This window comes from Sciurus vulgaris (assembly GCF_902686455.1).
Source record: "Sciurus vulgaris genome assembly, chromosome: X".
NCBI classification, from domain to species: domain Eukaryota; kingdom Metazoa; phylum Chordata; class Mammalia; order Rodentia; family Sciuridae; genus Sciurus; species Sciurus vulgaris.
In genome coordinates, this window is record NC_136471.1 from 99,526,396 (window position 1) to 99,554,001 (window position 27,606).

The 27,606-nt window shown below is 41.4% G+C and overlaps 1 protein-coding gene across 1 annotated transcript; it reads left to right on the forward strand.

The window, feature by feature from the left end:
- The first annotated feature begins 1,166 nt into the window (after positions 1-1,166).
- NDP (norrin cystine knot growth factor NDP) lies at positions 1,167-25,210 on the forward strand. Its single transcript, XM_079123677.1, has 4 exons — positions 1,167-1,184; positions 1,454-1,563; positions 15,685-16,062; positions 23,992-25,210. Exons 3-4 carry the CDS (start codon positions 15,889-15,891, stop codon positions 24,217-24,219), a joined length of 402 nt encoding a protein of 133 aa, XP_078979803.1. The 5' UTR covers positions 1,167-1,184; positions 1,454-1,563; positions 15,685-15,888; the 3' UTR covers positions 24,220-25,210.
- Positions 25,211-27,606: the final 2,396 nt, after the last annotated feature.

A 27,606-nucleotide genomic window follows, 5' to 3' on the forward strand; every position in this document is an offset into this window, starting at 1 on the left:
CTTCAGCCTTTTTTATTTAAAGACAGAGTCTTGCTTAGTTGCTGAGACTGGCCTTGAACTTGTGATCCTCCTGACTGAGCCTCCGAAGTCCCTGGGATTCTAGGCATGAACCACTGCACTCAGCTAAAACTGTAAATTTCAAGATGTCTGTTGTAAACAACAGTGACTGGAGCAAAGTTTCTGTGGGAAAAAGAATAGTGTGATTATCAATTTATTAATGAGTAGTATAAAGTCTGATACAACAGAACGTGACAGTTTTGGCAGCCAACAGCTACCTGCTACTCCCAAAAGAAATTTTTTCGTAAGTTTTGTGACATATTTACTCTTTTGTGAAATATGGTTTTTGAAATATATTCTTGGTTTAATTCTTCATCAGTATTAATAAAATAAATTATTCTGAGGCTGAATCTATCTGATATTTAAAAACTTATAAATGTTTCTTTGTATTTTCCACAAAAAAAATGTTGACAGTTTTGTCTTAATTTTAAACTAAAAGCAAAATTTACGAAATATGTCCCTTTGTGTTCCCACAGCTCATAACACAGTTTTATTCAACAGCAGATCCTTAACTCACATAGTTACCTTTGTCATTTTTCTACTAATTGTGATGGGTGGGTTAGCCTTACCTGTTAGTCACACCCTCCCATGTCTCAAGGAATCACGGACCACATTTCTCATTGTTTCTAAATCCGATGGAAAGTTTTATTCTAAATGATGCAGATGAAGGTGCTTATTAAAGTGCCATTGTGAATGTAATCATGTATATGCTGCTAAAATCATTTAATGTATGAACAACTCGGAAAAAAGAACTCTTGCCACCCACACACAACGTGATAAAACAGGGCAGCATTTTGCACTTGCTTCAACAGCATCGCCTGAGAAAGGTTTCTGATGTCCATCTTTCCCGTCTTAGCATTTCAACTTCATCCCAGTCAGCTGCTGAATCGTTAAACAGAATGCCACTCTGCCTTTGTATTTCCAAAACTGTGTCTCTATTGTGGACTGCACATCTTTATGACAGCTACATGCTTGCAAAAGAATTAAAGTCAGAGTATTCATTCAGTCTTGTATTATTTTCAGAATATGAGAGAGAGAGAGAGAGAGAGAGAGAGAGAGAGAGAGAGAGAGAGAGAGAAAGAAAGAAAGAAAAGAAAAATTCCTTGTTCTTCTACACTGTTCCCATGGTAAGATGCTCCGTGGAAGGGAGCCTAGCGGTGGGCAGTGGCCGTCAGTCCCCGATAACGTGCGCCTCACATTTCCGTGCCATTCCTATTTGCTAGTGCGCTGCTGCGGCCGCACGCCTGATTGATATATGCCTGCAATGGCACTTTTCCATTTGACATTCTCTCTCTCCCTCTCTCTCCCTCTCTCTCTCTCCCTCTCTCTCCCTCTCTCTCTCTCCCTGTGTCGCTTAAACAACAGTCCTAACTTTTGTGTGTTGCAAATATAAAAGGCAAGCCATGTGACAGAGGGACAGAAGAACAAAAGCATTTGGAAGTAACAGGACCTCTTTCTAGCTCTCAGAAAAGTCTGAGAAGAAAGGAGCCCTGCGTTTCCCCCAAGGTAAGCAGGAAAACAAGCGCTGACGGCTTGCCTAGGAAATTACTTCTTTCCAAACCGAGCATTTCATCCTCCTCTCAGACAAAGAGACAACCTTTAAATACCACTGAAATTTGCATTACTTTCATTTGCATTAATTTGTAGCTTGCTAGCCTTGTGTTTTTCAAATGAACGGGTCTTTGAAGTCTGTGACAGAGCAGGGAGCCTCCCAAAGAAGCTCGAGAATATTTTTTTTTGGTTTGACTTAGATTTTCTTTCCAAACTCTCTGCGTAGTTAGATGTAACTTTGTAATGGTTCTTATATTTGACCCTGTAAGAGGGGACAGAGAAGCAGCAACTTGCTGACATGGATTCCTGGAGCCCAGTATCTTCCCCACCGCCCTCATCCCTCTTACAATGGGGGCACTATTAACGCAGGCAAGCCTGCGAGGTAAAACGCGCACTGTTTACTTTTATTACTACTTCTGTGTGCTGCTGATCTCCTGCCAGGGCTGTGCCGGAGTGCTCAGAATGACTTCAAACAATAGGCAACATTTATTTCTAGCTTTCGGTGTCATGCTTTGCAGGAATCCTGCTCCTTTGCATTCTTCTCTCAATGCGCGCGGGACTCCGCATCCATAGATACATTCGGGAGCCCCGGGGAGAGATGAGGATGGGTTTGCTGTATGATTTTGATTGGGCAAAATGTCCAAGGAAATGCATGCTGTTTGCCTTGGCCTTATTGCAAGGGGTTATTTTTAGTAGTCAGCTCGTCCCTGCAGCATGATGAACGCTACACTGTCCAAGGAGTGATGGGGAAAGGATGCTCCCACCAGCACAGGGACCAGAACCTGAAGGAAAGACTCCTACAGACACCTGAGGAATATTCGGAGGGTCCTTTCAAACTCCCAAATACAAGTTCTCTCTTTAAATGAACAATTGAGCTGTGGGAGGCCTGGGCATAACTCTTTCTTGGGGGACGGGAAGTTTGATTGTGTACAGAATGTTAATGACTCAGAACACACAGTAACTGAGGCTCATTGTAATGGACAAATCCAGATAAGCCTGCACTAGAGACGGCCTCCCATCTCTACTGAGATTCAGGTGCGGCAAAGGAAGTTATTTGGCAAGATGGGAGTCCCTCCTACTTTCTTTGTAACTGTCATTGCTAAAAGTCATGACTGCTACAAAGCATGCCTCTTTTCATTTGTGATATTAGTGCATTTTAATTACAAGGAGCTGGCATGGGCAAATTGCTTCAACACATAACTTTAAATACCAGATGTATTTGAAAGCGCAGAGATGCATAAAATGCAGTGGAGGGTCAACTGAATACAGTGGGGACTGCAGAATGCTTCTCAATTGAGCATTTAAACTAGATACAAATATATTGCTCATTTTCTTCTCACACGTCTTGCTTCTGAAAGTGAACTTCAGAAACCTATCAACCGATTTTCTTTGCAATGTGGGGGCATGATTTATGGGGAACTTTTCTGATTTTCTCTAATAACTCACCTAACAAGCATTGTTGAATGAAAATCTGACTTTTGGATGTGTTAATTTACAACTTTGGGATATTCACTATTCAAGAAAGCCTGTAAGAAAGATACTAGGATTGTATTGCTGTAAAATTTGATGGTGATTTGCTTAAAACTACTGCTGTTAGCAAAGCATTTAGCCGACTCAAAACAATTTTCTTAAACTATTTTGCAGATCATTATATGAGAGTGTTTGAACACACAATGCAATGTATTGCATCATTTATTTTAAAATACATTTGGTTCAGGTAGGGGAGAACTAGCTGAGGTCTTATGACTGGTGACCAAGCAACTGATACCCACATATGGAAATGTGCCTGTGGAGTTTTCAATCTTAATTCGACTTCCAATGACACTGTCAAGGGAAAAATAAATCATTTTTCAATACCTTTAACAATTTCCAACTCATTTATTTTCCTGGGTTCTTGAAAAATGTGGTGATTTTTTTTTTTAGAATTATAGCCACCAATGGTGGTCAGCGAGTTTCACTCTATTTTAAAAACTCACAAATCAGCTACTATCATTCTTGCTGGTTAATTATTCATTCCATCATTCTTTTAATAAATATTTATTAAGCATTTGCAATATGCCTGGCACTATGCTAGTCTTGCTGAATGAGAAGCTGAATGGGACATTGTCTTGTACCCTGACTCTCCATCCACATGCTCTTTCCAGTTAGATTTTGGTACTGAAATGGTCTTTTCCAATGGGCAAACAGAGCATGAAATTTCTGGTCATAAAGAAGCTGTAAAAATAGTTGCTGGTACCTAGATTTACTTGATATGATTCTCAATTATCAATGGGCTTTTTTCTCACTTATGATCAAGGGGTTCCTTTTAAGGCTTCATCTCCAGTTCCTAGGTGTATCTCACCTGCACAGCTAAAGTGGCCTGGATTTTACCAGCCTGGGTAGAAGAGGTCTGGGAAAAGAGCAGTTTATCCTTTTTTCTCTCTTGAGCACCCTTTGGAAAGGACCACGTGCTATCTCTATGGTGGGGGGGGGGGGGTGGAGAATGGGAGTGAGTCACCTACTCAGCAGCTGACATCATGGCCATTTGATGAATCATTGAATTAGAAACATGCACGGAGAAAGATGTAGTCACTATCTCCCACCACTTACTTGTCCTACTCTCAGGATCCACGAAACCAATGACCTCTGGGCTTGGCTTAAATTCAAAAGGCCCCTGGGAAGAAGTTGCCAGAAGTTGTTTGCCAAACTCAGGTCTCGGAACCACACAGAGTATTGCTTTCCAATGACCCAGTTTGGTTTATCATGCGGTTAGGTTACTGGGGAAAAAAAAAACCCTGAAGGGATCTTGATTTGGTCCTTATCAGCAGATAATCCCCTGTGGCTGGATTAAAATGCCTCTAACTCCCTTGGGGAGCCTGACTCACCCTAGCCAGCCCTCAGCTTCTTGGCCATCGCCTTTGAGTTCATCCTCACCTCTTTCTGTGACAGTAAGTTAATGCAACTTTGGCTGACAGTCCAGCAGGAGCAGGGGATAGGGAGGCAGGTGGACAGACTGAGAAGTGCTAACACCAAGGAGGGAAGTGGGGCCTTTGGAGGGTGAGGGAGTTTCAGGGCCCGAATTGCTGTGACCGGTCCTGGCTGTGATCAGCTGTCATTTCCTCTTCGTGTATGACACTGTGGAACATATTAAAATTTCTCTAGGATGGTATGTTTGGAATTCCTCTGATGCCCCACCTCACCAGCTTACCCGGACAATAAAAGCAAGGTTGTAAGCCTTTGAACAGCTGGCTGGCTATATATTTCCCCTCTTTCTTTCGCATAATCTAATTCAGAAAAGAATTCAGCTAGACTGGCAGTGCCATGTCTGGGTACTTGTTTCCTGCAAGTCCTTCCTCCACCACCTCCTCCCACTGCTCGCCCTGGAATCTTCCTGGGTGGCATGTGGCTTTTCTTTTCTTTTGCTCACCACCGCTCCCAGCCCGCCCCCTTTTCCCTTCGCCTGAGCTGCTTCCATTGTGAGCTGCTCTTTGCGGGGTCTGTTTTCCAGACAGCCTGGGTCCTGTTCCATCCGGGGAGAACAGCCCATGCGGTCTCCTCATCTCCATAGTATTCCCAGGATGTCATTCTTGGCACTAGTTCTGCTGGGCTGATAGGATATGGGGGCTTTTTGTAGCCCCAAGCCTGAACCCACTCACAGAGAGGAGCAGCCACGTGGCTCGTGGAGAGCAGGACTGGAGTGACCCGGGTTGGCAGGGACAAGCATACCATCACGGTGACCCGAACATCTCCGGCAAAGGCCGGGGGGTGGGAGTGCTATGGGAATGCCTGGATGCACTTCGGCCCACATTAAGAGAAATGTGGTTATTCTCTGTTTCAGGGGGAGAGACAAGTGACTTGGAACAAAGCTCCCCGGATCCTTGGGCCCTACCCTGCCCCCTTTCTTCATCCTTCCCACGTCGTCCTCCCCTCCCCAAACAGAAAGGAAAGACAGAATTTTTAATTTGTCTAGCCCAGGCCTGAATGTCTTTATGAAACCCTTTTGGTGGAAGGGAGAGGGAAGAAATAGATCCTGGGTTGAACCAACTGAAAATGCATGAGGCTCTGGGGATGGGGAGAGACCTTTCTCTTAATAACAGAACAACAGTTTGGTTGATGAGTTGTAAATGGAAGGTACTGGACTTCTCAATTAGAGATTCCCATTTAAGACCCTCCCTGTGCAGCATCCTTAAAAGATGCTGCTAATGTCCTTGAGACCAAGAGGTATTAAAGAGCAATCTACAAGGCAGCTTCCTATTCCTTTTCTTTTCCTGGGGGCTTTGATTGTTTTTTTTTGGAATTAGCTAACATTCATTAAAGGACACAAAAGGAAAAATTTAACACAGCCAAATTAAAATGAGTCTTTTCCTGATAGTTTGACAAGATGTGTGTGTGAGTGCGTGTGTGTGTGTGTGTGTGTGTGTGTGTGTGAGAGAGAGAGAGAGAGAGAGAGAGAGAGAGAGAGAGAGAGAGAGAGAGAGAGAGAGAGATTGAAGAAAGAATGGACTCCCCTCTGCTGCCACTTCTTGGGTTTTAATATGAATTATTCCATACAAGTCCCTAGGCTAGAGGATCTATTTAAAGACGCCTGGCAGCATGAAGGGAGAGGGTAAAAATACAACCACTCCTTTGTCCATCAAAGGTTTTCTTTGGGAGGACATTAAGAGCATTCCTGCTTTCCTGTCTGCCCCTGCCAGTGGCAGCATTCCAGTTGGTAGTACCCACTCCTCACCCATCAGATCAGCAGCCATCAACTTCTATATTTGATTCTGGGAACGGGTGGGGAATCCTTCCGGAAACCCCCACATGTGTGCAGTGGGGCAGGGAGGATGGGATTAAAATGAATACTTGCTTGACTGCAGGATGTACACTGCAGATTCGCACACCCACACATCTGAGTTTTGAAGAAGATCCTGTCAATGGCACTATTACTGATGCCAGACTCCCTCACATCTGCAGAGATTCCTTCTCTATCATGTCTCTGGCAATAGTTTGCTTGGTACCATTCATGCTTGCTGTCCCTTTCATTAGAGGTTCTCCAAGCCTGATTGTTGGGCACATATTGCTTAGAGTCACGATCCCTAGACCCATTTTCAGCAGTCAGAACTTAACACCCTGGATGGTTTACAGTCTGGAACAACTACTTTCTTGTTAGAAAGAGTGTTGACTCAGAAAATTAAAAGAATGGGTAACTTCAGCTGGCAATACATCCCCAGTGCATATAATCAGGAATTCATCCAGTCGGGCTCCATTTCACACTCATGTCAAAATCTGAACATGAACATTGACTAGTAGCGGGGTATAAGATTTGCAGTAGATAGTTTTTTTCTTTTTCCCTTTTTTTTTTCCCCACAAAAGCTAAGAATTCTTCAATTTGATCTCTTCCAAGGTCTGGCTCAGTCCCAGCTTTTTCTTTTAAGCTGTGATCCAACCAATTGCAATATCCTTTAAAAATGAAAGGGTAACAGGTTAAGACATTCAAGAAGGTTGATGAGTTGTCAGAAAATGCTCAGCAGTGACCTTTGTACAGTGCCACAGACTGACAATATCCCTAATGTGGAGTCTCCTTCCACCCTTTCAACCATAGGCAATAAAAGTAAGAAGACAGCAGGTCATGGGAGATGTAACAAAAGAGAAGAAGGAAGGATTATTTTTGATGTCCGAAATCTGCAACTGCCCTTTCAATTTTTTTTCAAATAGCACCAAAATCAGAAAGGAAGCTTTCCCTTCATTTCACCCACTCCCTCCCAGGAAGGGGTTTGAAGTTGTCTTCTCTACCTGAAAAGGAGAGCAACTTCTCAAGTGAAAAAACACCCCTCATATTCAACTCTAAGTAAAATGTAGATACACACATTCCTAACATGGATGTGAAGAATCAAAGAAATACAGTCCTTAATCAAAGTCCAATTTTTCTTTAAAACTCAATAGAGATATTTTAGGGCTTGATACATTTCCATGCTCCCCATCCCTCCTCATTAAGTTTAAACTCCTTTTAAGAGTTTAAATTATACTTTATTTTGAGTTTCTAGATCTAAAAGCAGAATAGGATTGTTATAGGAGAGCTGGCAATCAAAAGATAAAGCTGGGGCTGCAGTTGTAGCTCAATGATAGAGTGCTTGCCTAGCATGTGTGAGGCACTGGGTTTGATTCTCAGCACTCCATAAAAATAAAAAATAAAGGTATTGTGTCCATCTACACCTAAAAATTTTTTTTCGTTTTGCTTCTTCTTTCTTCTTCTTTTTAATTTATTTTTTATTTTTTTAAATTTTTTTTATTTTTTCACAGACAGCATTTTGATTCATTGTACACAAATGGGGTACATCATTTTGTTTCTATGGTTGTACTAAAAAAATCTTTAAAAAAAGATATAGTTAGCTGGGTGTGGTAGTGCACACCTGTAGTCCCAGTAGTTTGGAAGTCTGAGGTAGGAGGATCACAAGTTTGACGTCAGCCTCATCAATTTAGCAAGGCCCTAAGCAACTTACTGAGATCCTATCTGAAAAATTTAAAAAATAATAATAATAAAAGAGAATTGGGGATGTGGCTCAGTGGTTGAGTGCCCTGGGTTCAATCCCAGTACAAAACAAAACAAAACAAAACAAAACAAAAAAGAGATGTAGCTGTAGTATGCATGATTTAAGCAAAACAAAACACAAATAGGAAAACAACGACCTGACAAGGTCAGGGTGATCAGCAATATTTTTATGTGACTTTTATGTCAGCCTTTCCTCTTTTGCATGGGCTTGCATCCAGAAGTGTTCTGGACTGCAATAGGGTTAAATTCAGTATTCAAATCCCACCATCATGCAGAAAAAGCAAATTGAATGGGGCATGGAAAGACTGAACTGCTCCTATTGTTTATGCCCTAGTCCTAACTAAGGGCACTACAGCTGTTAGGTGAGATCACTACCCACCATTCCAAAACGTGGTTGCAGGCAAGGAGATTCAAACGCAGCTTTGGAAACACTTTGCTGGACACTTTGAAGAAAAGCCAACACACTCATTTGGCTCCAGGGTAAAAGGGAGCCTGAACCCTGAGCTAACATTGGTCATCTTTCTTCTCTAAGGTCAGACCAGAGCCAGCAGTCCAGTGGCAGAGCAAGTGTGGAGTTGTTTAAGCAAAACGGTCCCCAGAATACCTGGCCATCTTTTCTTTTCCACAGGGAGGGTGTAATCTTCATGTGTTTTGGCAGGACTGAGTCCTCTGGGTTGGGTATATCAGAGCTTTCCTGCTTTATTTCCGAAGAGTCTTATGCAAGGTGAGCAGTAGATCACGTGAGATATCCCTGCCCCTATCCCCAGATTCCTGGGAGGGAGTTGGTAAAATGAAGGAATCTTTCCCTTTTTGAAATTGTACCACTTGAAAAAATTGAAAAAGCAGTGGCAGATTTGGGACATCAAAAATGGTGTTTCCGCTTTCTCTGTTACTTGTGTGGCTTCCATTCTCCCTATTTTTATTCCACATAGTTGAAAGAATGGAAGGGGACTCTGTGTTTAGAGCTACTGGTGATTTGTGGCACCATAAAAAGGCCACCCCTGAGCATTTTCTAACAGCTCATCACCTTATCAGTCACAGCTTATAGACAGGTGGCTAGATTACATAACTAATCTAAATCCCAGGAGGAAAAGACTTCGACAGAAAACTGTTTCCCAACACTGGGGTTAATCAGACCTGGTCATTTTCAATTTATGCAGGGTATATACTCTAAAAGTCAATTAGTTATATCACCTGTTAAGAGCACAGAATGAGTCTTTCCATAGAAAGAACAGAAGCTCACAGATGCCTAGTAGAAGAATCAAGAGCCATATCTAGTAGTCAATTCTTTTAGACTCCAGTCCCAGCCCAGGGCTTCAGGAATGTTCCTCCCCTAGCATAAGGAGGAATGTTCTGTGCTGCTTTACCAAGCAGAGTACCTAGCTAGCTCTTGACCACTGAGAACTTGTTAATTCTATATCTACAGAGAAGATAAACTCTTCTGATCAATTTTATTCTCCTATCCTGAGCCAGAGCATCACAGATGGCCCCATTAGGGCCTTAGGATCTGAGGCTGAAGCTCAGTTTAGGAACAAAGGTCATTCATAAGAAAGGCACAGGCAGGTTGAACTCATCCTATATCATCATCATTATCAATGAAAGAAGTCTAATTCTAGCATGATTGATTACTTTCAACCTCCTCTCCTCCCCATTTATGCTTTGGGGGAAACTGGAGACAAAAATTTTAAGACACAAATTTTAAGGTAACTTTAAGATACATAAATACTGATTAAATATCATAACTAAGTGTATCCTATTATTAACAGGATATGGTTAATTTATAAACTACATTTAGTACATTGCAAGCACTGAATCAATTGGTGATTAAAGGCTATTTTTATTTCAGGCTACCCATAGGGCCTCATCAAGGGGCATGTTTTTATAGCTCCGCCTTCAGTGTTGGCTCAGGCACCACATTGGAAGTTGTATGGACTCTTCAGTAGTTACTAACTCCTTAAATAAGAAAGGAAGTATTGTTGTAGGATTGCTTTCGGGGACTATGTAGCCTCGGAGCAGGTACTGTAACTTTGAGAAGCTTGGGTAGATTTAGAGATGACTGGAAATGTGAAGAGCTGTAGAACCTCTAGACCAATTCATTAATTTTGTAGGTAAGGAAATTAAGTCCCAGAGAAGACAATTGACTTGATAAAGATCACACAGCCCAAGATGGGAGGGCAGGACTAGAGCTCAAGGACATTCAGTTGAGCCTTTCTTTCATTCAATCGGGCAATAGTTAAATGCTCTGTAGGTTTTGGGATACAGTGCAATTGTTATTCAATATTTCTGACAAATGAGTGTAAAATACTGGGACACAGCATTCTAACAACTAGCAATGTGTACGGGGAGAGAACAGAAAGATGCAGGTAAGTGGGAATTTGGATAATAAAGAGAGGTTCCTCTGGATTCCTTGACACTGTCTGAAAGCCAAGATTTTAGGTTTCTGTCAGGCTCAAGGTCAAGTCCTCCCACTGCGTTCCTCCCCAGACAGCGAAACTATTCTAGCCAAGGACACACACACAGGTGGGGTCACTTGATTATTGGCTCAGTCCCCCTAAATTATTTCTTTTCCCAGTCCTTTGTTTGAGCACCCTTATCTTCCCCAGGATTGTGATTTATTACCTCTGGCTATATTCCTCCTTTTCTTTTGCTTTTCCCGTCTCTGTTCTTCCTCTATCACCCTCCCACCCCATCCCCCAACCCCGCTGCTGAGCTTGGCCACAGATGGCTAGTCAAGCAGGTTGGGAGAATGCAGAGTCCTATCACAGACTGATGGTCTATTGTTTAATCACAAAAGTGTTTTCTTCTCTCTCCCGAGGTAGCATTATGGGGGCAGCCATTGCCTCCCACTGTAGAATCTAAGCAGTGGAATGAAAATGGAAGGAGCTACTCTCTCCCCACTGACCCTATGGCTGCCCATCCTTGGAGATCCCTGGGGTTGGCAGACTGGGGGCCTGGCAGATTTTCCAGTCAGAACACTGCCTCTGGGTCAGCCTAGGCTTGACTTCTTAGCTGCCACTCATGTGCTGTCAGATAGAAATATTAAAAACCATTCATTGAGCACACGGGATGCTTTACAGAATCCAAAATGCTGTTTACAGTTTATAAATTAAGTGCCTTGGGAAGAAGCATCTGACTTGTTCTCCAAGGCATCTAGTTGACTAGATCCCATTGGAATTCTTTGGGTTCCTGGGAAGGGGCTACTTAGCACTTCACACTCTCTGAATTAGACCTAGATTTTCTTGCTTTTCCAATTGTTGTGTGAAGTGTTAGCTACTGGCAAGCTTTCAGCCACCATTATACATCTTCAGGGGTTTTTTTCTAATTTTTTGGCAATTTCTTTGAGAGAGGCTCTGGGTTCTGCAATCTTTACCTTACTCACGCTCATATCATGATTTTAAAAATTACAATAAATAACAAATAATTCTGTCTGATTCATGGGCTCCATTCCAAAGTTATATTTTATCTGCTTTTCTTGATCTTTTTAGAAATGATTCAATGCATGTTGATATGAATTAGATATCAATGTATCCAAAAAAAAAAAAAAAAAAAAAAAAAAAAACTACCCAGAAAACACAGGCCAATATTCTGCTTATAGATGCAGTGAGCTAGAAGAGGGATCTAGGATAGGACCTATTCTTTCCCCTGACCCCTGATCTCTTTCTAAATTTTTATTTATTGATTGATATTTTTTGTGCTACTACAGATTGATCCCAGGGGTGCTATCACTGAGTTACCTCCCCAGTTCTTTTTATTTTTGGTACCAGGGATTGAACCGAGGGAGTGCTTTACCACTAAGCCACATTTCTAGCCCATTTAAATCTTTTATTTAGAGACAGGGTCTCGCTGAGTTGCTTAGCACCTCACTTTTGCCGAGGCTGGCTTTGAACTCACGATGCTCCTGCCTCAGCCTCCCAAGCTGCTGGGAGTATAGGTGTGCACCACCCTGTCTGGCCCCAGATCTTTTTTATTTTTAAAAAACTTGAGGCGAGCTCTCAGTAAGTTGCTGAGGCCGGTCTTGAATTTGTGATACTCCTGCCTCAGTCTCCCAAGTAGCTGGAATTACAGGTGTGCACCACAGAGTCTGGCTTTTTTTAAATTATTTTTTTGGTGCTGGGAATTGAACCCAGTGCCTTGTATGTGTTCCTACCACTGAGCTATACCTACAGGCCCCCTGACCTTTATCTTTTATCTCTTAGAGCAAAAGGAGACATTTAATAGGTGCTCGATGGATATGTGTTAAATAAATATTTGTTAAAAGAAGTCACAGAAGGGATCACCTCTTATGTTAATAGTGAAAACAGCCCAGGGAAAAATTTGGAGACTGAAGCACCACCCTCCTTTGCCTGGCAAGCAGGACAAGAATAAGGCCATTCTTGGCACATGCCACTTGTCTTAGCCTGTTGCTGGAATCACTTGTGTAAAACCAGTACTTATTCTCTGCCAGGCAGAAGGTCAGCCCAAGAGTGAGCTGATCTGTGGGCACAACACCATCTCTCACCCAGGAGGCTGTGATATTATTTCGCTGAGGATGACAGGTGGGGGAATCTGGGCACCAGTTGTTCTTTTCCACTGGTATTGTTTGGAGGGTAGCTCCAAAGTCGGGCACGCCAGCCTACGTGCCTCTCCTGCCGGCAGAGGCTCCACGTTGGAGCTATTAGAATGCAGGCTCTGTACATAGGCCAAGTCCATGTCTCAGAGACTGTACCCAGAGCACAGAGCAGTCACAGGCTCCTGCGTGCAGAGAGAGAGAGAGAGAGTTGTTTTCCCATTCAATCTATTACTGACCAGGCCAAGGTTCTAAGGCTTGATTGGCAGCATTTGATTTTGTGACATATGGCTTTAAAGAAAAAGTAATTTAGTTTTGAGAAAATGATAGACTCTTCCACAAAGCAGAGAAACCCCTAGAATGCCAGAAAGTGAAGATTCCAGTGGTGTGATTTTCCCCTTTTTGAGCTCTCCTCTCCTGCTCTCTGTACATTCTCACCCAGGCACTCCCTGACCAACACAATGTCAAGACAACTCCGCTCAACAGTGCCCTTTTCTTGAACTTTATCTTAATTTCTTTTTCAACACAACCGTGTTGGTTCATTCAATTTGAACGTTTCAGAAAAAAAAGAATCTCAGTGTTATATCATGAGACTCTTATCAGACTTGTCTTATCAGACTCTGGAATCTTTGTAAATCTGATGGGTTGAACAAAGTATCTCAAAATATTTAAATTTTCATTTCTCCTACATGAGTGACAGGTGCCCATCTTCTGTGTTTAAGGGCGCTTTATGTTTCCTTTCCTGTGGAGAGAATGGAAATGCCAACAAACGCGACCATTAATACACATGTGTAGAGATTTGTTAATGGTGCTGTTGCTTGGTTTTGCCATAGTGCCATACAAGTTTTTCTTTAATTTGCTTTGCTCATTTCATACCTCCTAGTCATGGCTCTGAAGAGAAGTTGCTGGCAATGGGGAGAGAGGGCCAAGACTGGAATGTCTGCTTTTCCCTTCATCCTTTTGCCACTGACTCCCAGGGGAAATATCTGTACACTGAAGTGGTGAAAGGACAAATCAAATCAATTCTCTTTCTGAGACTAATTAAGGCTTCAAAGAGACAGATAACCACTTGGGATAATTTAGTCACATTGAAACTCAGGAAATGGTTAGTAATAATATTGCATCCTCTGAACATGGACCCCAAGAAATTTCTGGCTCTTTGAGCTAAATGAAATCTTGATGAGTTTTAGGGTCATTTGTATAGGAAAACCTAGCCCAGGCAGCTGTTAAGAAAACAAAAAATGATCTTTAAAATTCATTACTTTCACATATTAATTATATGTATTAATGGGATTCAGTGTGATATTTCCACACATGCAAAGAGCATGTACTGAGCAAATTCAATCACCCTTCAAAAAAATGTTCTTCTGCATCTACTGATTTGCAACTTCAGGCACAAGTTTGATCCACTTTAATGAAATGTTACCGTTAGCATGCACATAAGGAAAAGAGAAGCAAGCTTATATGAAAATGGGGTCTTCTCCTATCTTCTGCGTATGGAAATGGTGGTAGCTGAATCCGTAGCTATTAGGTAGTAGCAATCTAGAGCAGAAGGGGACAATAGGTGTCATCTCTGTCAATTCTCCTATACTACAGATGAGGAAATGGGCTGTAAGAGTTGAAGTCAGTGGTACAACATGCCCCAGCAGTTGCCATGATTTGAGTCTATTTGGGTTCCCTTCTTCGTGGCCCCTGCCTTTCCTAAAGGACTTCCCTGAAACACTTGTACTCAGACTTTGCCATTGTGGGGTTGTGCTTCAGAAGCAACCCTATCTCACACAGCTTTTCCCAGTTAGGATTCCCTGCCCCATAGTTGCAAGACAGATAATTGTAGCAAAGTGGTTCTAAGGTCACTTTGTTAGGGCAAAATGAATTGGCTTATACCCACTTGAACGTCCCATCTTGAACATATCAACTCTTTGCTCTGTTTACTCAGACTGACCATGAGTAGGTAGGAAGTTAAAGAAAAAGTTGTACTATGAACAGGACAATTGAAGTTTGATCTGAAATAACCTTTGAAAGGATTTCTGAAGCTTTAATTACCCCATTCCTTTGGTTTGGGATGTAATATCAGCCCCCCCACCAATCCAATTTTCCTAAATGTTTAAAAATGTTTTTGGTACTTTCTGTCTTCTGATGTAGTAAAAAGCAACAGTGTGGGTCATGCCAGGGTGTGGGGGGGTGTTGTGAGGTGATTTGGAAAGCTCTCTGAACCCCAGGACTTTGACCAAAAGGTATGGTTAAAAGAACAAAGCAAATTTCAGGAAAATCGGTATAACATAATCCCACTTTAATGGTAAGTCTCTGCTTCAATGACCACTTTCCTTTTCAAATTACACCATGGGCTCAAGCTACAAAGGCTCTGCAGAAATGTGTGACTCTGCTGGGAATACACATGTGCTGCCTTAGCCACGCTGGAGGCCAGTGAACATAATGTGTATTTCAGATATAGTTTGCCATTGACGCTGGGTGGCATGGGGCTTAGAACAAAAACAGGATGAGCCCAGAGCACAGAAATGGAAAATTAGGTGGGTGGGTGGGTATGGACTTGGAAATGGAAAACATGCTCCCAAGGGACACAGCCCATGTTCATTAGTGCTGACCTGCCTCCCTCCAGCCCGTAAGCTGATGTTGATACCAAAGCTTCTTGAGAGACTGACTAGACCCTCCCACTCCTGCCAACTAAGGATAAAGATGAAGATGCCCAATTTACTTATACTGTGGCCAGAACCACATGTTTACTCTTTACTATGGGTTCTTGCTCCTGGAAACATGGACTCTAGCAATTAATTCAACATGTACTTCCGTTAAACCATCGTGCCCACCTCCAAATGGTTATAAATATGAAGCATAAGCACTGGAGGAAGGAAGTTGAATGACAGTTTATGCTAATAACACTCTAGAAACCAATGTTCTCCACCCAAAATGACATGGAAAAATTCTACCTAATACCGCCTAGGTTCCATTAATGTTTCTGGGTAAATATTTCTGGGGAAAATAATATCTATTTTCATTCCAGCCGTGCAGCAGATACTATGATGGATTCCAAGTGCAAAGAGTAAGACAAAACTCCAGCATACAAAGGACAATGACAACCAGAAAACTTCAGCCAGATCCTGCCCTTGCCTTGAAAGGAACTGGATCCTAGGAGGTGAAGGCATTGCCAATTTTTTGTCCTCTGCCTCCCTCTGCTGTTCTTCTGGAGAAGTTTTCCCTCACAACAATGAGAAATCATGTTCTAGCTGCATCTTTTTCTATGCTCTCCCTGCTGGCAATAATGGGAGATACAGACAGCAAAACAGACAGCTCGTTCATGATGGACTCGGACCCTCGACGATGCATGAGGCACCACTATGTTGATTCTATCAGTCACCCATTGTACAAGTGTAGCTCAAAGGTAAGCTCAAGGTCTCTGTGAGGATAGCACCCCCCCCCAAAAAAAAAAAAAAGGAAAAGAAAAGAAAGAAAGAAAAAGGAAGAAAGAATGAAAGGAAAAATAGGGAAGCCATATTTCTTTGTCAGGGGATGGAGAACTGTGGTCATAACCCAAACCCAGGGCTTGTAGGAGAATTCTCTTTTTAAGATTTCCCACAATGCATTCATTGTACTTTTTGCCAGCCTAATCAAGCACATGTACACGGTGGATGGTTGTCTTTGTCCCTGCCTGGGAAATTCATGAGCAGTAGTGTCCTTGTTCAATAAAGGAAAATGGAGTCTGCAAATTATTGTGACTCCTTCTGCCTCTAATAACAGTACAGAGAAAGGGAATGCAATATAGGACTGAGCAGTAGAACATATCTCTTGGAGGGCTCTTCAGGGAGTTTCCTGGTGAAATTGTCAGTAAACAACTCTGTGGTCTGAGCCTTTTTCTCCATGTGCCACACTGATATTAAAATGATTTCAAAAGATAACGTGGTGATATCATAATTGATTATTTTATATTGGTTATCCAAATCATTTTTGTTGACTAGGTGGCATGCATTTTGCAGAGGCAACTGCCTCAGTGTTGAGACAAGGTGTACAAAGGAATATCATGCTTAAAAGGCCACCAAGAATGGCCAGCCACGCAGACCACCCAGAAGGCAGGCACATTGTAGGGTGGAATGGACTCCAAATGAAAGTTCTCAAGACTGTCACTACCCCCAGTCACATGAATGAAATTCGTCCACACTTGGTAAATAAGAATTTGTTTAATCCAACCTCAGAGATTGTCTTTTAGTCCTGAGACTAAAACCACTTAAACATTCTCATATGGCAAGTATTTTTTAAAATTGCCAGTATAATTAAGAATTTTTTGTAGTATCAACCATGAGAATTAAGACCATATAAGTCAGTCTCTCCACCCTCTATTTAAAAACATCATGACTTCAGTCTGCTTTTAAATTTTCCATAACTTCTATGATTATAGCTCAATGAAGATGACTTGTTTTAGTTTTGGGGGATCGAAATTTGACTTAAATAAATTTAACTATTATATTAATAAACACCTATGACTATGGGGGAAAAATAGAAATTTTCCACTTAAGAAAAATGTCCTAGCTCTTATTTGTACTAAAAATAAAAAATAAAAGAGTAGTAAATAGACAAATGTAAATTTCTGCAAGGCTAAAATTCCTTCTTAGGAAAAGGAAACTAGGGACTAGGGGTGGAGCTCAGTTCTTGTGCAAGGTTCTGGGCTAGATCCCCAGCACAGCACAAAACAAATAACAACAAAACTAAAACAAATTGAGGAAAAAATACGAGAAGTATTTTTACTACCATGATTGCTTAGAAATGGCAGGCCAAGGTAGGATGACGAGAGTAATTGTTCGTTTCTCTTCTCTTCCCCCTTCAGAAGCATACGACACTATTATTTAGTATTGCTTATTCCACAGATGAATTCTCCATTGTTGAGTTATTTTCCATAGTCGTGATTCTTTTAAAAAGAGAAAGGAATTAAAATTATTTCAAAGAAAGTGTCACTTAGAAAAGTGTCACATAGAAAAGGGGCATCTATAAAAACTCATAAAAGGGCTGGGGATGTGGGGTAGAGTGCTTGCCTGGCATACATGAGGGCCTGGGTTCCATCCCCAGAACCTTAAAAAAAAAAAACAAAGAAAAAGAAACTTAGAAATAGTCTGAAAAAGTCTGGGAAGATTGGGCAAAATCCCTTAGCAACTACCACACTGACCTGAAGAAGGTCAAGGAAGAGACATCATTAACTCCAACTTACAGACCTGGAGCATGATTCATAGAAACAGACTTTAGACTACTGTTGTTCACCTTTGTTTTTTTTCCAGAATTCCACAGTAAATGACAGTGCAAAATTGTGATAATAGGAGAAATGTTTGTAATTTCATGGGAACAATCTGTTTTCAAACATCCCAAACTCTCCCAAATATAGCAATAGTTTTATGTAAATGGTGCTTGTAATTATAAACCTTTCTTCCTTGGCCATAAAATATGCCTGGCAGAATATCAGCTACTCAGACCTTTTCTGGATTAGATTTTCTCTATGTATCCAGGAAGAAAATTGTTTTCATTTGGAAATATTCTATAATTCTTAACTTCTGGACTCAGGCTGATCTTCTCTCTTAATGGGTCTCGTTTAATGAAATTGTTTGCCTTTAGAGATGGGATAAAACATTTAGCCCATGTCTAGAGAGAAGAGACTACAAATATCCTCTCTACAAATATTTTCCCTTGACATTATAGTCAAGGCCATTATTTAGTAGACACTTGCCTACTGTTGGGCTCAGAGAAGGGAGGTCACCAGCTCAAACACCAAATATATAGCAGGAGCCTCATCTTAGATGCACTAATCATTGTCAACAAACCTATGATAGCAGGCATTTGAATTCCCATCTTATTAGTAAGGAAAATTGAACCCTAATGCGATATAGCCCTGGAATGACACTTCTGTCTCAGAGCACTCAACTTTCAACTACTTGGTCCTTTACCTTAGAGAAATGCACATAGAATGTAGGAACCACTCTTTAGAAATCCAGGCTCCAACTTTTGGTCTGCTGGCAATGATTACTCTTCCAACAATAATGACTGATACCCAGCAATTGTTCTACAAAAAAGAAATAGCAGAGAAAGCTTTTCTGGAAGCCTCCAGTGGGACTGTCTGTTCACACTAGCCCTGAACTTGCACTTAACCAGTTCCAGAATCCTGGTGCCCATCTCCTAGCAATTCAAGAAAGGACAGAGTTGGAGTCAAGTTGAAGAGATTGACCCACCAAGGAGGAGAGTATAGTCACAGTTTAGGATGTACCTAGTGACTTTGTAAGTAGGGACACCTCCTGGGTTTGGGTATAAAAGGTCCTGGGAGTGGCAGGTTCATTTACAGCCTTCCCAGAAGACCAGGTTTTCCTGAAGTTCTTTGTGAGTAAAGACTGTGGAGTGAACACACAAGAGGTCAGTGGTTAGGGGAAATGACCTGCTAGGAAATGTTTAAGGGAATTGGGGCTTTGATGTCAGAGACCTGGTTCCCAATTCCAGCTTCATAGCTTGCCAAATAGATGACTTTGGGAAGACTAAGCCATTCTTTGATGCCCCAATTTCTTCCCATGCAAATGGGTCTATCTATTTGAGGGCAAGGGTAAGTCTGCATGTTAGTGAGAATATTTGTACAACAGCCAGCACAGTGTCCAACATAGCACAGACATTTAATAAATGATATTATGATCTTGATGAAGAAGTTATAAACTAGACAGGTGTTTCGACTCACTTTTCTATTTCAGTCATCACTGGGATCTCAATAACTGTTGGGATCTCCTATAGCCTTAAAGGATTAGGAAAATAAACCTCATTGTGGTTTTCACTGGACACAGGGTGGGGTAAAAGAGCAAAGTGAATGTAAGCCACTAACCTGGGTGCTAAGAGGGAAGATAAAAGAAAAAGAGAAATAGATCCTACTGCCTGACCTCCCTTACCAGGTGAGTGGAGGAAAGAGGGACTATGGGTGGGTGGGGGGGATGAGTTCTGGCACTGAGTCAGGGAAGAGTTTCAGGAAGCCAGGTTAGGAAAGCCAGCTGGTAGGACAGGCCTGTGCAGTCTGAGTTGGGTGAGAAGTGGGAGATGGTGGTCCCAAGTGAGGGTGCAAACCCAGGGCACAATTATCTAATCCTTAAGGGCTACAGGAGTGGGAGGTGCCCAAAAGGCAGCAATGAAGGAGAAAGTAAAGGGCTTAGGGGACAAAGTCTGAAAATTTCCAGAGGAAAAGGGATTTGGCATGCCAAGGGCTGAGCCTCAGGATCTGGAGGGAGTTGTTTGGAACCCCCTCAAGACATCTTCTATTGCTACCCAGGAAGTTTGTAGTATGGTAAGAGAAATGAGGGGAGTCAGGAATACAACACAATGGATCACTTGAGATTTGACTTGATTTTAAAAATAGGAACATATATACTGAATGCCTACTATGTGCAGGCACTGTGGGAAGTGATGGACACACAAAAGTGGAAAGAAAGAAAGGACATGAAAGGAAGGAAGGAAGGGGGAGAAAGAGAGGGAAGAAAGAAGAGAGAGAGAGAGAGAGAGAGAGAGAGAGAGAGAGAGAGAGAGAGAGAGAGAGTTTGCACTTGTAATGCTTGCCAAAACAAGGGAGAGAGGAACAGAAACTTGTACATATAACCTGGGCGCAAAGGCCTCTTCATGGCAGTTGGATTTGTGACCCCCATGTTGGTACAAGATTCCAGTTGGATTGAGCTGTGTTTCCACTCAGCTTTTCAAAGCTCCCTTTACCCCATGCTAATTTGTTCCCTAGTTGCTCTTTTGGTGGTGTCCTCAGTCTGGCGCACACCCTTTGGAGGTCGAGCTGAGTCCCTGGAGATGAGCTAAACAGTCATTTATTGAGGCTGCTGGTGAAGGAAAGAATGAGAGAAGAATCATGGATGAATCTTAATTCCCAGGGGAAAGGGAGTGCCCTATAAATAGGGGTACACAGTGTTCACTCCTGAGAAAAAAGGTAAAATATGTTCCCCACTTGGTTGGGGTAAAATAGCCCAAATGTTGGCCTAATGTGGGACAAGTGGATCTTTATTCTGATACTAATGGGGACTCTTCGTCACCTAGGGCTTGGAAGATTTGACTCTGCTTAAACATGGAGATGATGACACTGTGGCTCATGAAGCCCATAAGAAAAAAGTTAGGGGGCTGGGTGTGGCTCAGTGGTAGATCATTTGCTAACATGTGCGAGGCCCTGGGTTCCATCCTGAGGAATGGAAAAAAAGAAATGAAAGAAATGAAAGAAAGAAAGAAAGAAAGAAAGAAAGAAAGAAAGAAAGAAAGAAAGAAAGAAAGAAAGAAAGAAAGAAGAAAGGAAGGAAGGAAGGAAGGAAGGAAGGAAGGAAGGAAGGAAGGAAGGAAGGAAGGAAGAAGGAAGGAAAGAAAGGAAGGAAGGAAGGAGGTGAAGGGAAGGATATAGAGGGAGGGAGAAAGGGAGGGAGGGAGAGGGAGGGAAGGAAAGGAAGAATAAAAGGAAAAGAAAGAAAGGAAGGGAGGGAGGAAAAATGAAAGGAAGGAAGAAAGAAAGTGCTTAGATACGGTCAGGGCCCCCAAAGGCAGGTTAATATAGATTAGAGAACGATGTAAGTCAGCTCATGCCTTGGGAAAACCTCCTATCAGGAGGCAGGTATTACAGTTGTTTAAATGCAGAGTTTGGTTTCAGATAGACCAGTTTTGATTCCAGATCTGCCTTTTTCTAGATATGAGAGTTTGGGCAAGTAACTGAAATTCTCTAAAGCCTCAATTTGCTGATCAGCAATAATAGCATAGGTCATTGTAGTATCTTTCAAAAAAATTATTTTTAGTTATTGGCGGACCTTTAATTAATTAATTAATTAATTTATATACAATGCTGAGAAATCAAATCCAGTGCCTCACACATGCCAGGAAAACACTCTACCACTGAACTACACCCCTAACCCCCATTGTAGTACCTTTTGTGTAGTATTGTTATAAACATTCAATGTGATACTCATGTTGTGAGCACTCAATGTTATTAGCTAAATGGTTGCTCCTAGTGATCCGTCTAGAGAAGAGTCCTCAAACTTTAATTGGTCCAGAGCCTTGCTACTTGAATTGTGGGTGTCAGCACAGCATTTCTATATCAACTAGAATCTCATGAAAAATACGAAATCTCAAAGTCTCTGTGAACTATTCAAAAGAAACCTGCATTTTGACAAGAACTCAGATAATTCACATGCACATTCTAGTCAGATGTTCATTAAGTGCTGAAACACAGGTGAGGCATAACTGAGGCTAAAATATGGGCTATCAGGAGTAAACACAGAAAGGAAATGGTTATCCTTCCACTGCTAATTGTTACCAATTTATGGATCTTATCTTCCAAATTCCTGCCTTGACCCTCACCAAACAGAGTTAGATTTTTATCCATTTTCCATCTTTGAGCTGAGATCTATATGCTAAGATATCCCAGAGAGGGAATGTGTGTGTGTGTTGAGAACAAGGGTTCAATAATTGTTTCATGATGATACAGTGTCCCATAAAGCCTATAAGAAAAAGGAGGTAGCATTTGAATTTGGCTAAAGAGGATAGATAGGTGGGATTTCATTAGGCTGAGCCAGGTGGAAAGGACATTCTTGGGAGAGAGAAGAGCAAAGGCCAGAGGTAGGAGAATTTGGGGCAGTTCCATGGACTCCTAAGTAATTAAGCTTGATGCATCAGGGACAGCTGTCAGTAAGACTGAAAAAGATACCTGACACCTGGGTCATGGAGGGCCTGGACTCCTGTTCAGGATTTTGTACTTTGTTTTTAAAGCCAGGAGGAGCTACCCTAAAGGTGTTTGTTATATGTGGTTGTGCATTCTTCTTGTGCAGGAAGTCCAAATTCTGAGGAAGAGGGGCCAGGTCCATTGTAGGTGACCCCAGGTCCTTCAGTGATGGGATTCTTGTCCTTCATAGTGGGCTAGACTTGGAGCTTGACACTCTGAAAGCTTTTAGTGAAATCAGAATCAGGTTAACTCATCTGTAAATGGCCATCAGCTGATAACTTGGTAATTTTATGGGCAGCTAATGGCCTGATCTGTTAGGTCTATGTCTGGCTCATGTATGTGTGTATCATCTAGGTACAATACCACACATCACCTTTGGTTTTTCTTAATTAAGTCTCTTGGCACAGGATCACTGTATCCACTCAAAACCAGATCTCTAAAGACTCCATTTTGGGAAGGGATTTTTTTCCCCTGGTGCTAAGGATCAAACCCAAGGCCCTGCACATGCTAGGTAAGAATACTGTCACTGAGCTAAATCCCCAACCTTAGGGAGGTGACTTTGAATAACTGATTAATCTCCCTAATAGAGATTTACATTAGAAATTAGCAAATTTAACACTGCTCTAAGGTGAAATGTAAAAGAGAGATGGGGAGAAGAAACCAGGAAAGATCTTAGATCTCTGTCTCTGTCTCTGTCTCTCTCTCTTTCTCTCTCTCTTTCCCACTCTCTTATTAGAGAGATGGGGGTGGACACTAGGGACTGGCCCATATACTGCTGACCTATGACATAATCTCCCAGAACCTGTTTTATATCATGTTTATTTTGCCTATCAATGTGAAAAGAAAGTAGAATACAATCAAAAGCTTTAATAAAATCCAAACAGATTACAGCTGCCATTTTCTCTCTGCCTGTATGATCTTTCAGAAAAAAATAAAGCAGTTGCCTAGTCCAACTTATGCTTTCCCTAGCCCTATTGTTTTCTTCTTCTTTTAGAATCTCATATTTCCTTGGTGGTTGCTAAGTGATTGTTGAATTTACCCCCAGCATCTTCTCAGATAATATTAATGATCTATAATTGCCAGAAGTCATCTTTTCCTTCTTTTGGAAAGATAGGTTGACCATTCCCTTATTTTAATCTTTGAGTGTTTAATTATGCCCTATAGGATGATGTCAGAGGTAATAACTGGTGTCTTCAATTCCTGAAATATCCAAAATATCATAAGGTAAATGTCAAAAGGTTTCATGCATATATATGTATTTTTTGATCTTTGGTTTGAACAGTTCCACTTTTTATGATCTCACTGGAATTATAGGGCAACTTGCTTGAAATCCACCAAGTAAAACTCTCCCACATAAACATGGGTGTTGACATTTTCCCCCCAGTACTAGGGATCTAACCCAGCACCTCATGCATGCAAGTCTTCTACCACTGAGCTATGCCCTCAGCTCTGATGTGTTTATTTTATTTTTAGAGTTTCCCGTTGATTTCAATATGAAACCAGGAATGAGATCTATGGGTCTATACAGCAGCAATTGGCAAGCAGTGTCAGGGCTTTTCAAAGGATGCTGTGGTAGCTGCCTGAGGGTAACCTCTCCTCTTCTTTCCCCAGATGGTGCTCCTGGCCAGGTGTGAGGGGCACTGCAGCCAGGCATCACGCTCTGAGCCCTTGGTGTCCTTCAGCACTGTCCTCAAGCAGCCTTTCCGTTCTTCCTGTCACTGCTGCCGGCCTCAGACCTCCAAGCTGAAGGCTCTGCGGCTGCGCTGCTCTGGGGGCATGCGACTCACCGCCACCTACCGGTACATCCTCTCCTGTCACTGTGAGGAATGTAGCTCCTGAGGCCGGCTGAGAGTGGCTGGGACAACCACAGAGGCAGTTCAAAGAACCAGGGGAGGACTAGCAAGAAAAGAGTTAAGGCAAATAAAGATGCGGTCATTCCCAGGGGATTCTGCATATTCTAGTAATAAAGACTCAATGCGCTTCTTGACAGAGAGCAACTCTGGGAACTTGTTTCCAGTTCCCATCTCCTTTCCCTGGTACATTTTCTTTTGGTTCCTTTTCAGATTCAGGCACTTCCCCCTTGGCTCTAAATGCTGTTTGGGTTTCCAACAATTCTGTATTAGTGGGAAAAAGTGGGGCCCCGTGCAAGAGTGTGTCAGGCTGTAACTGTTTGGTACATATTAGGAAAGAATTTGCTTTGGAAGGCAGGAAAGGCCAATTCTTCCTGGGACATCTTCTATTTTATTTTCTTAATCTCGTCTTTATGATCCAAGGTTGCCATGGCCACTAAAAGTTACCAATTTCAAATTCTGGATGCCAAGCATGTGGATATGTTTAGCAAGGTTTACTCACAGACAGCTAACTGACATTAAAATAACTAACAAACAGATTCTCTCATGTGATGCTGGAACTCCTGACAACTCTAATTATTATTCAGAAGTGACTTTGGGGAGGTAAAGGTGGCATAAAGAATTGTTACTTTAAGGCTCTTGCAGATAAATTATGATAAAATTTTGTAAGGGAGCAAACTTTTAAAGACTTGCACAGATATGGATCCTGCACTGACTTTGGAAAAGGCATATATGTACTAGTGGCGTGGAGAAGGCACTGTACTCATGCATGCAAATTAGACAACCAAGTCTGAATCTATTTGTGGGTGTGCTGTAGCTTTAACCATGTTGCGGGCATCGTCCTTTAATGTCCACTTTTCCATGTGAGCCTTGTTGCCATAATAGTGGCCTGGCTCATCTTCTGAACATTTGGTTTGAATATATTTTGGTCCTTGAGGCTCAAATTTTGAGTTATTCCCATGTTTTGAAATAAAAAGAGAGTACCTTCAACATTTTGGTTGTGTAAGTATTGTTTATTTTTGTTCTTTCTCTTCAGTATCCTACAGTGATGTGGATTGTAGGATTCATACAGCTAGTGCTTGGACATATCCTATATTGTGAAGTAGGGTCCAAAGAAGAAGGAGATGTGATTCCAAAATGAATGGTGGGGACATTTTTAAAAATCAGTGTTCTAAGGTAGTGAGGGCTTAAGAAATTTGGCTAGTCTCAAAATTTAGCCTTTTGAACAAAGACAAAATCTGGTGTATTCTGACTTCCTTAGATGTTATGGAGAGAAATAGAGAAGCCACCTCCTTTTTAATCTCAGAAGACAATAAGCATCTATAAATGAATCTAAAGAGCAAGCAGGAATACACAATGGTTTCTATGCCATTGACAGTCCAGTGCTCTGAATACAATGATACTACTGAATATTACAAGGATACTCATGACACGAGTGTTGTGCTATGTCCACTATAGGCATCTCAATACTGACCCAGACTTGGCGACTCAGTTTCCAAGGCAACCTTGACACCATGCTGTCCTGGTTAACCAGAGATGACAGTACTTCCCACTGTTAGCACTGCTAACCTGTGAATTACTTTTCCTATAGAGATGATGATTTTGTACACTCTTTGGCACTGCTTTCACACATTTTTTTTTTAGAAAGCCAGCAGGGTTAAATTTGTATTTGTGTCTTTGAAACAGAATGAAACTAATGCTATCCAACCCTGACCTTGATTTTAACCTTCATGGTTATGGAACCAGCCAGTCCAGTAAAGTGGAGGTTGTTCCTATTCTGAAAGCAAATGTGAAATGGCAATTTAGACCATTACCTGAAGAGAAATTTTGTCATAAAAATAACTGAATTTAAAACTGAAAGTTAAATGGTTATATTCCTTAACCGATAATGAAAGTATTAACTGCTAGTTGCATTTATGGCTGTTCTTTAATGTTGATAATTGAAAAGTGGAAACAATACTTCTAGATTTAAATTCTCTCTTCTTGGCTTTGAAATCTCATTTTTGCCTTGGGACTGTAAAATATACCCCCAAACTGCAGTCTTGATTTCCTTCCTACTAATTTGGGACTGGAGGGGTGAGTTATATGACTCATATCTTCCAAATTCTCCAGAAGCCATAGAAAATGGTCTTTTCAAATACCATTATATAGTCTACTGTCAAAACTTCTACCATGGAAATGAGTAGAATGTGCTTGCAGCATTAGAGGACATGGGACTGTAATATTTTAAGGGCTATTAGAAGGCATCCAGCATCTTTTCTCCCTAAATGTGTGAGCAAATGGGGGCCTGAAGAAATCCAGGAACTTGCAGAAAGCCACACATTTAGTCTTGGAACTGGAACTAGAGCCCAGGCTTCCTACTCCCTACAGCCATATATGCTCCCCCGCCCACCAACCAAATGAGTCTTGCTCCTTTTCAGATCTTGGATAATGAATAGGGTTAATAGGCCGGAAAAAGTGTGGTGAGACAGGGTAAAATTCAATGGTAGTATATAAAAGCTGAGAAAGAGGAAAAGGAGTTACATTTTCCCCAAAGACCCCAAAATAGCCCTGGGAACTGAGAGAATCCAGACATTATTGGATATTAAGTTACTATGGAATTTGTATTATATCTTTTAAAAATTAAACATATTTAGCCTTATTTTAGTGTTTACCCCTAAGGATTCAGAAAGAACTAAATGAAAACATTGATCAGTTACAAGCACTATTCTTGGAATGCCTAAAAAATGTTCTCTTGCCTTCCCCATTTACTATGCATGAAAAGAGGGAAATTACAATGTTATAATCTTTGTAGCTTACATTTTAAAAATCCATATGATAATTCATAATGGTGGAGGAAAAGCTTCCTGTAACCTGACCTTATCATAATCATTTATAAGCCTTTCATAATAATGAGTTACTTTTGCAGTTGAAGATAGAGAGGTTTACAAACTTAATGGAATTTCTTGAAATTTCAGTTTCCCAGAACAATCTCTTAAATCTTCTACATGTAGTAAGCTCCTGAACTTTCTCTGAAAGTTTGGAATGACAGACAAATCAACCTCTCTTGGTCCTGAGGAAATAGTGGTTTAATTTATTATAAACTCAAGTGTTTACTAATTCACCAAATACATTATTTTGTATTAAGTAGATCAGGCTGCATGCACATTTGGACTAGTGGTTTGAGTAAATGAGAATGTTCGTTGTGACTTGGAAGAAGTATGTATTTGATTTCAGTTACTTCTTGAGTTGGTTTTCCATTGCTGTGATAAAATACCTGAGAAAAATAACTTGAAAGGAGGAAAAATTTATTTTAGCTCACAGCTTCAGAGCTTTCAGTCCATGGATGAGCAGAACCACTGCTTTGGGCTTGAAGCAATGCAAAACATCATGGTGA

What these genes read in the sequence shown, in the direction of transcription:
- NDP (XM_079123677.1), top strand. Translation starts at nt 15,889, where the DNA reads ATGAGAAATCATGTTCTAGCTGCATCTTTTTCTATGCTCTCCCTGCTG. An exon ending in TGTACAAGTGTAGCTCAAAG is followed by an intron (nt 16,063 to 23,991) that starts GTAAGCTCAAGG and finishes TTCTTTCCCCAG; the next exon opens with ATGGTGCTCCTGGCCAGGTG.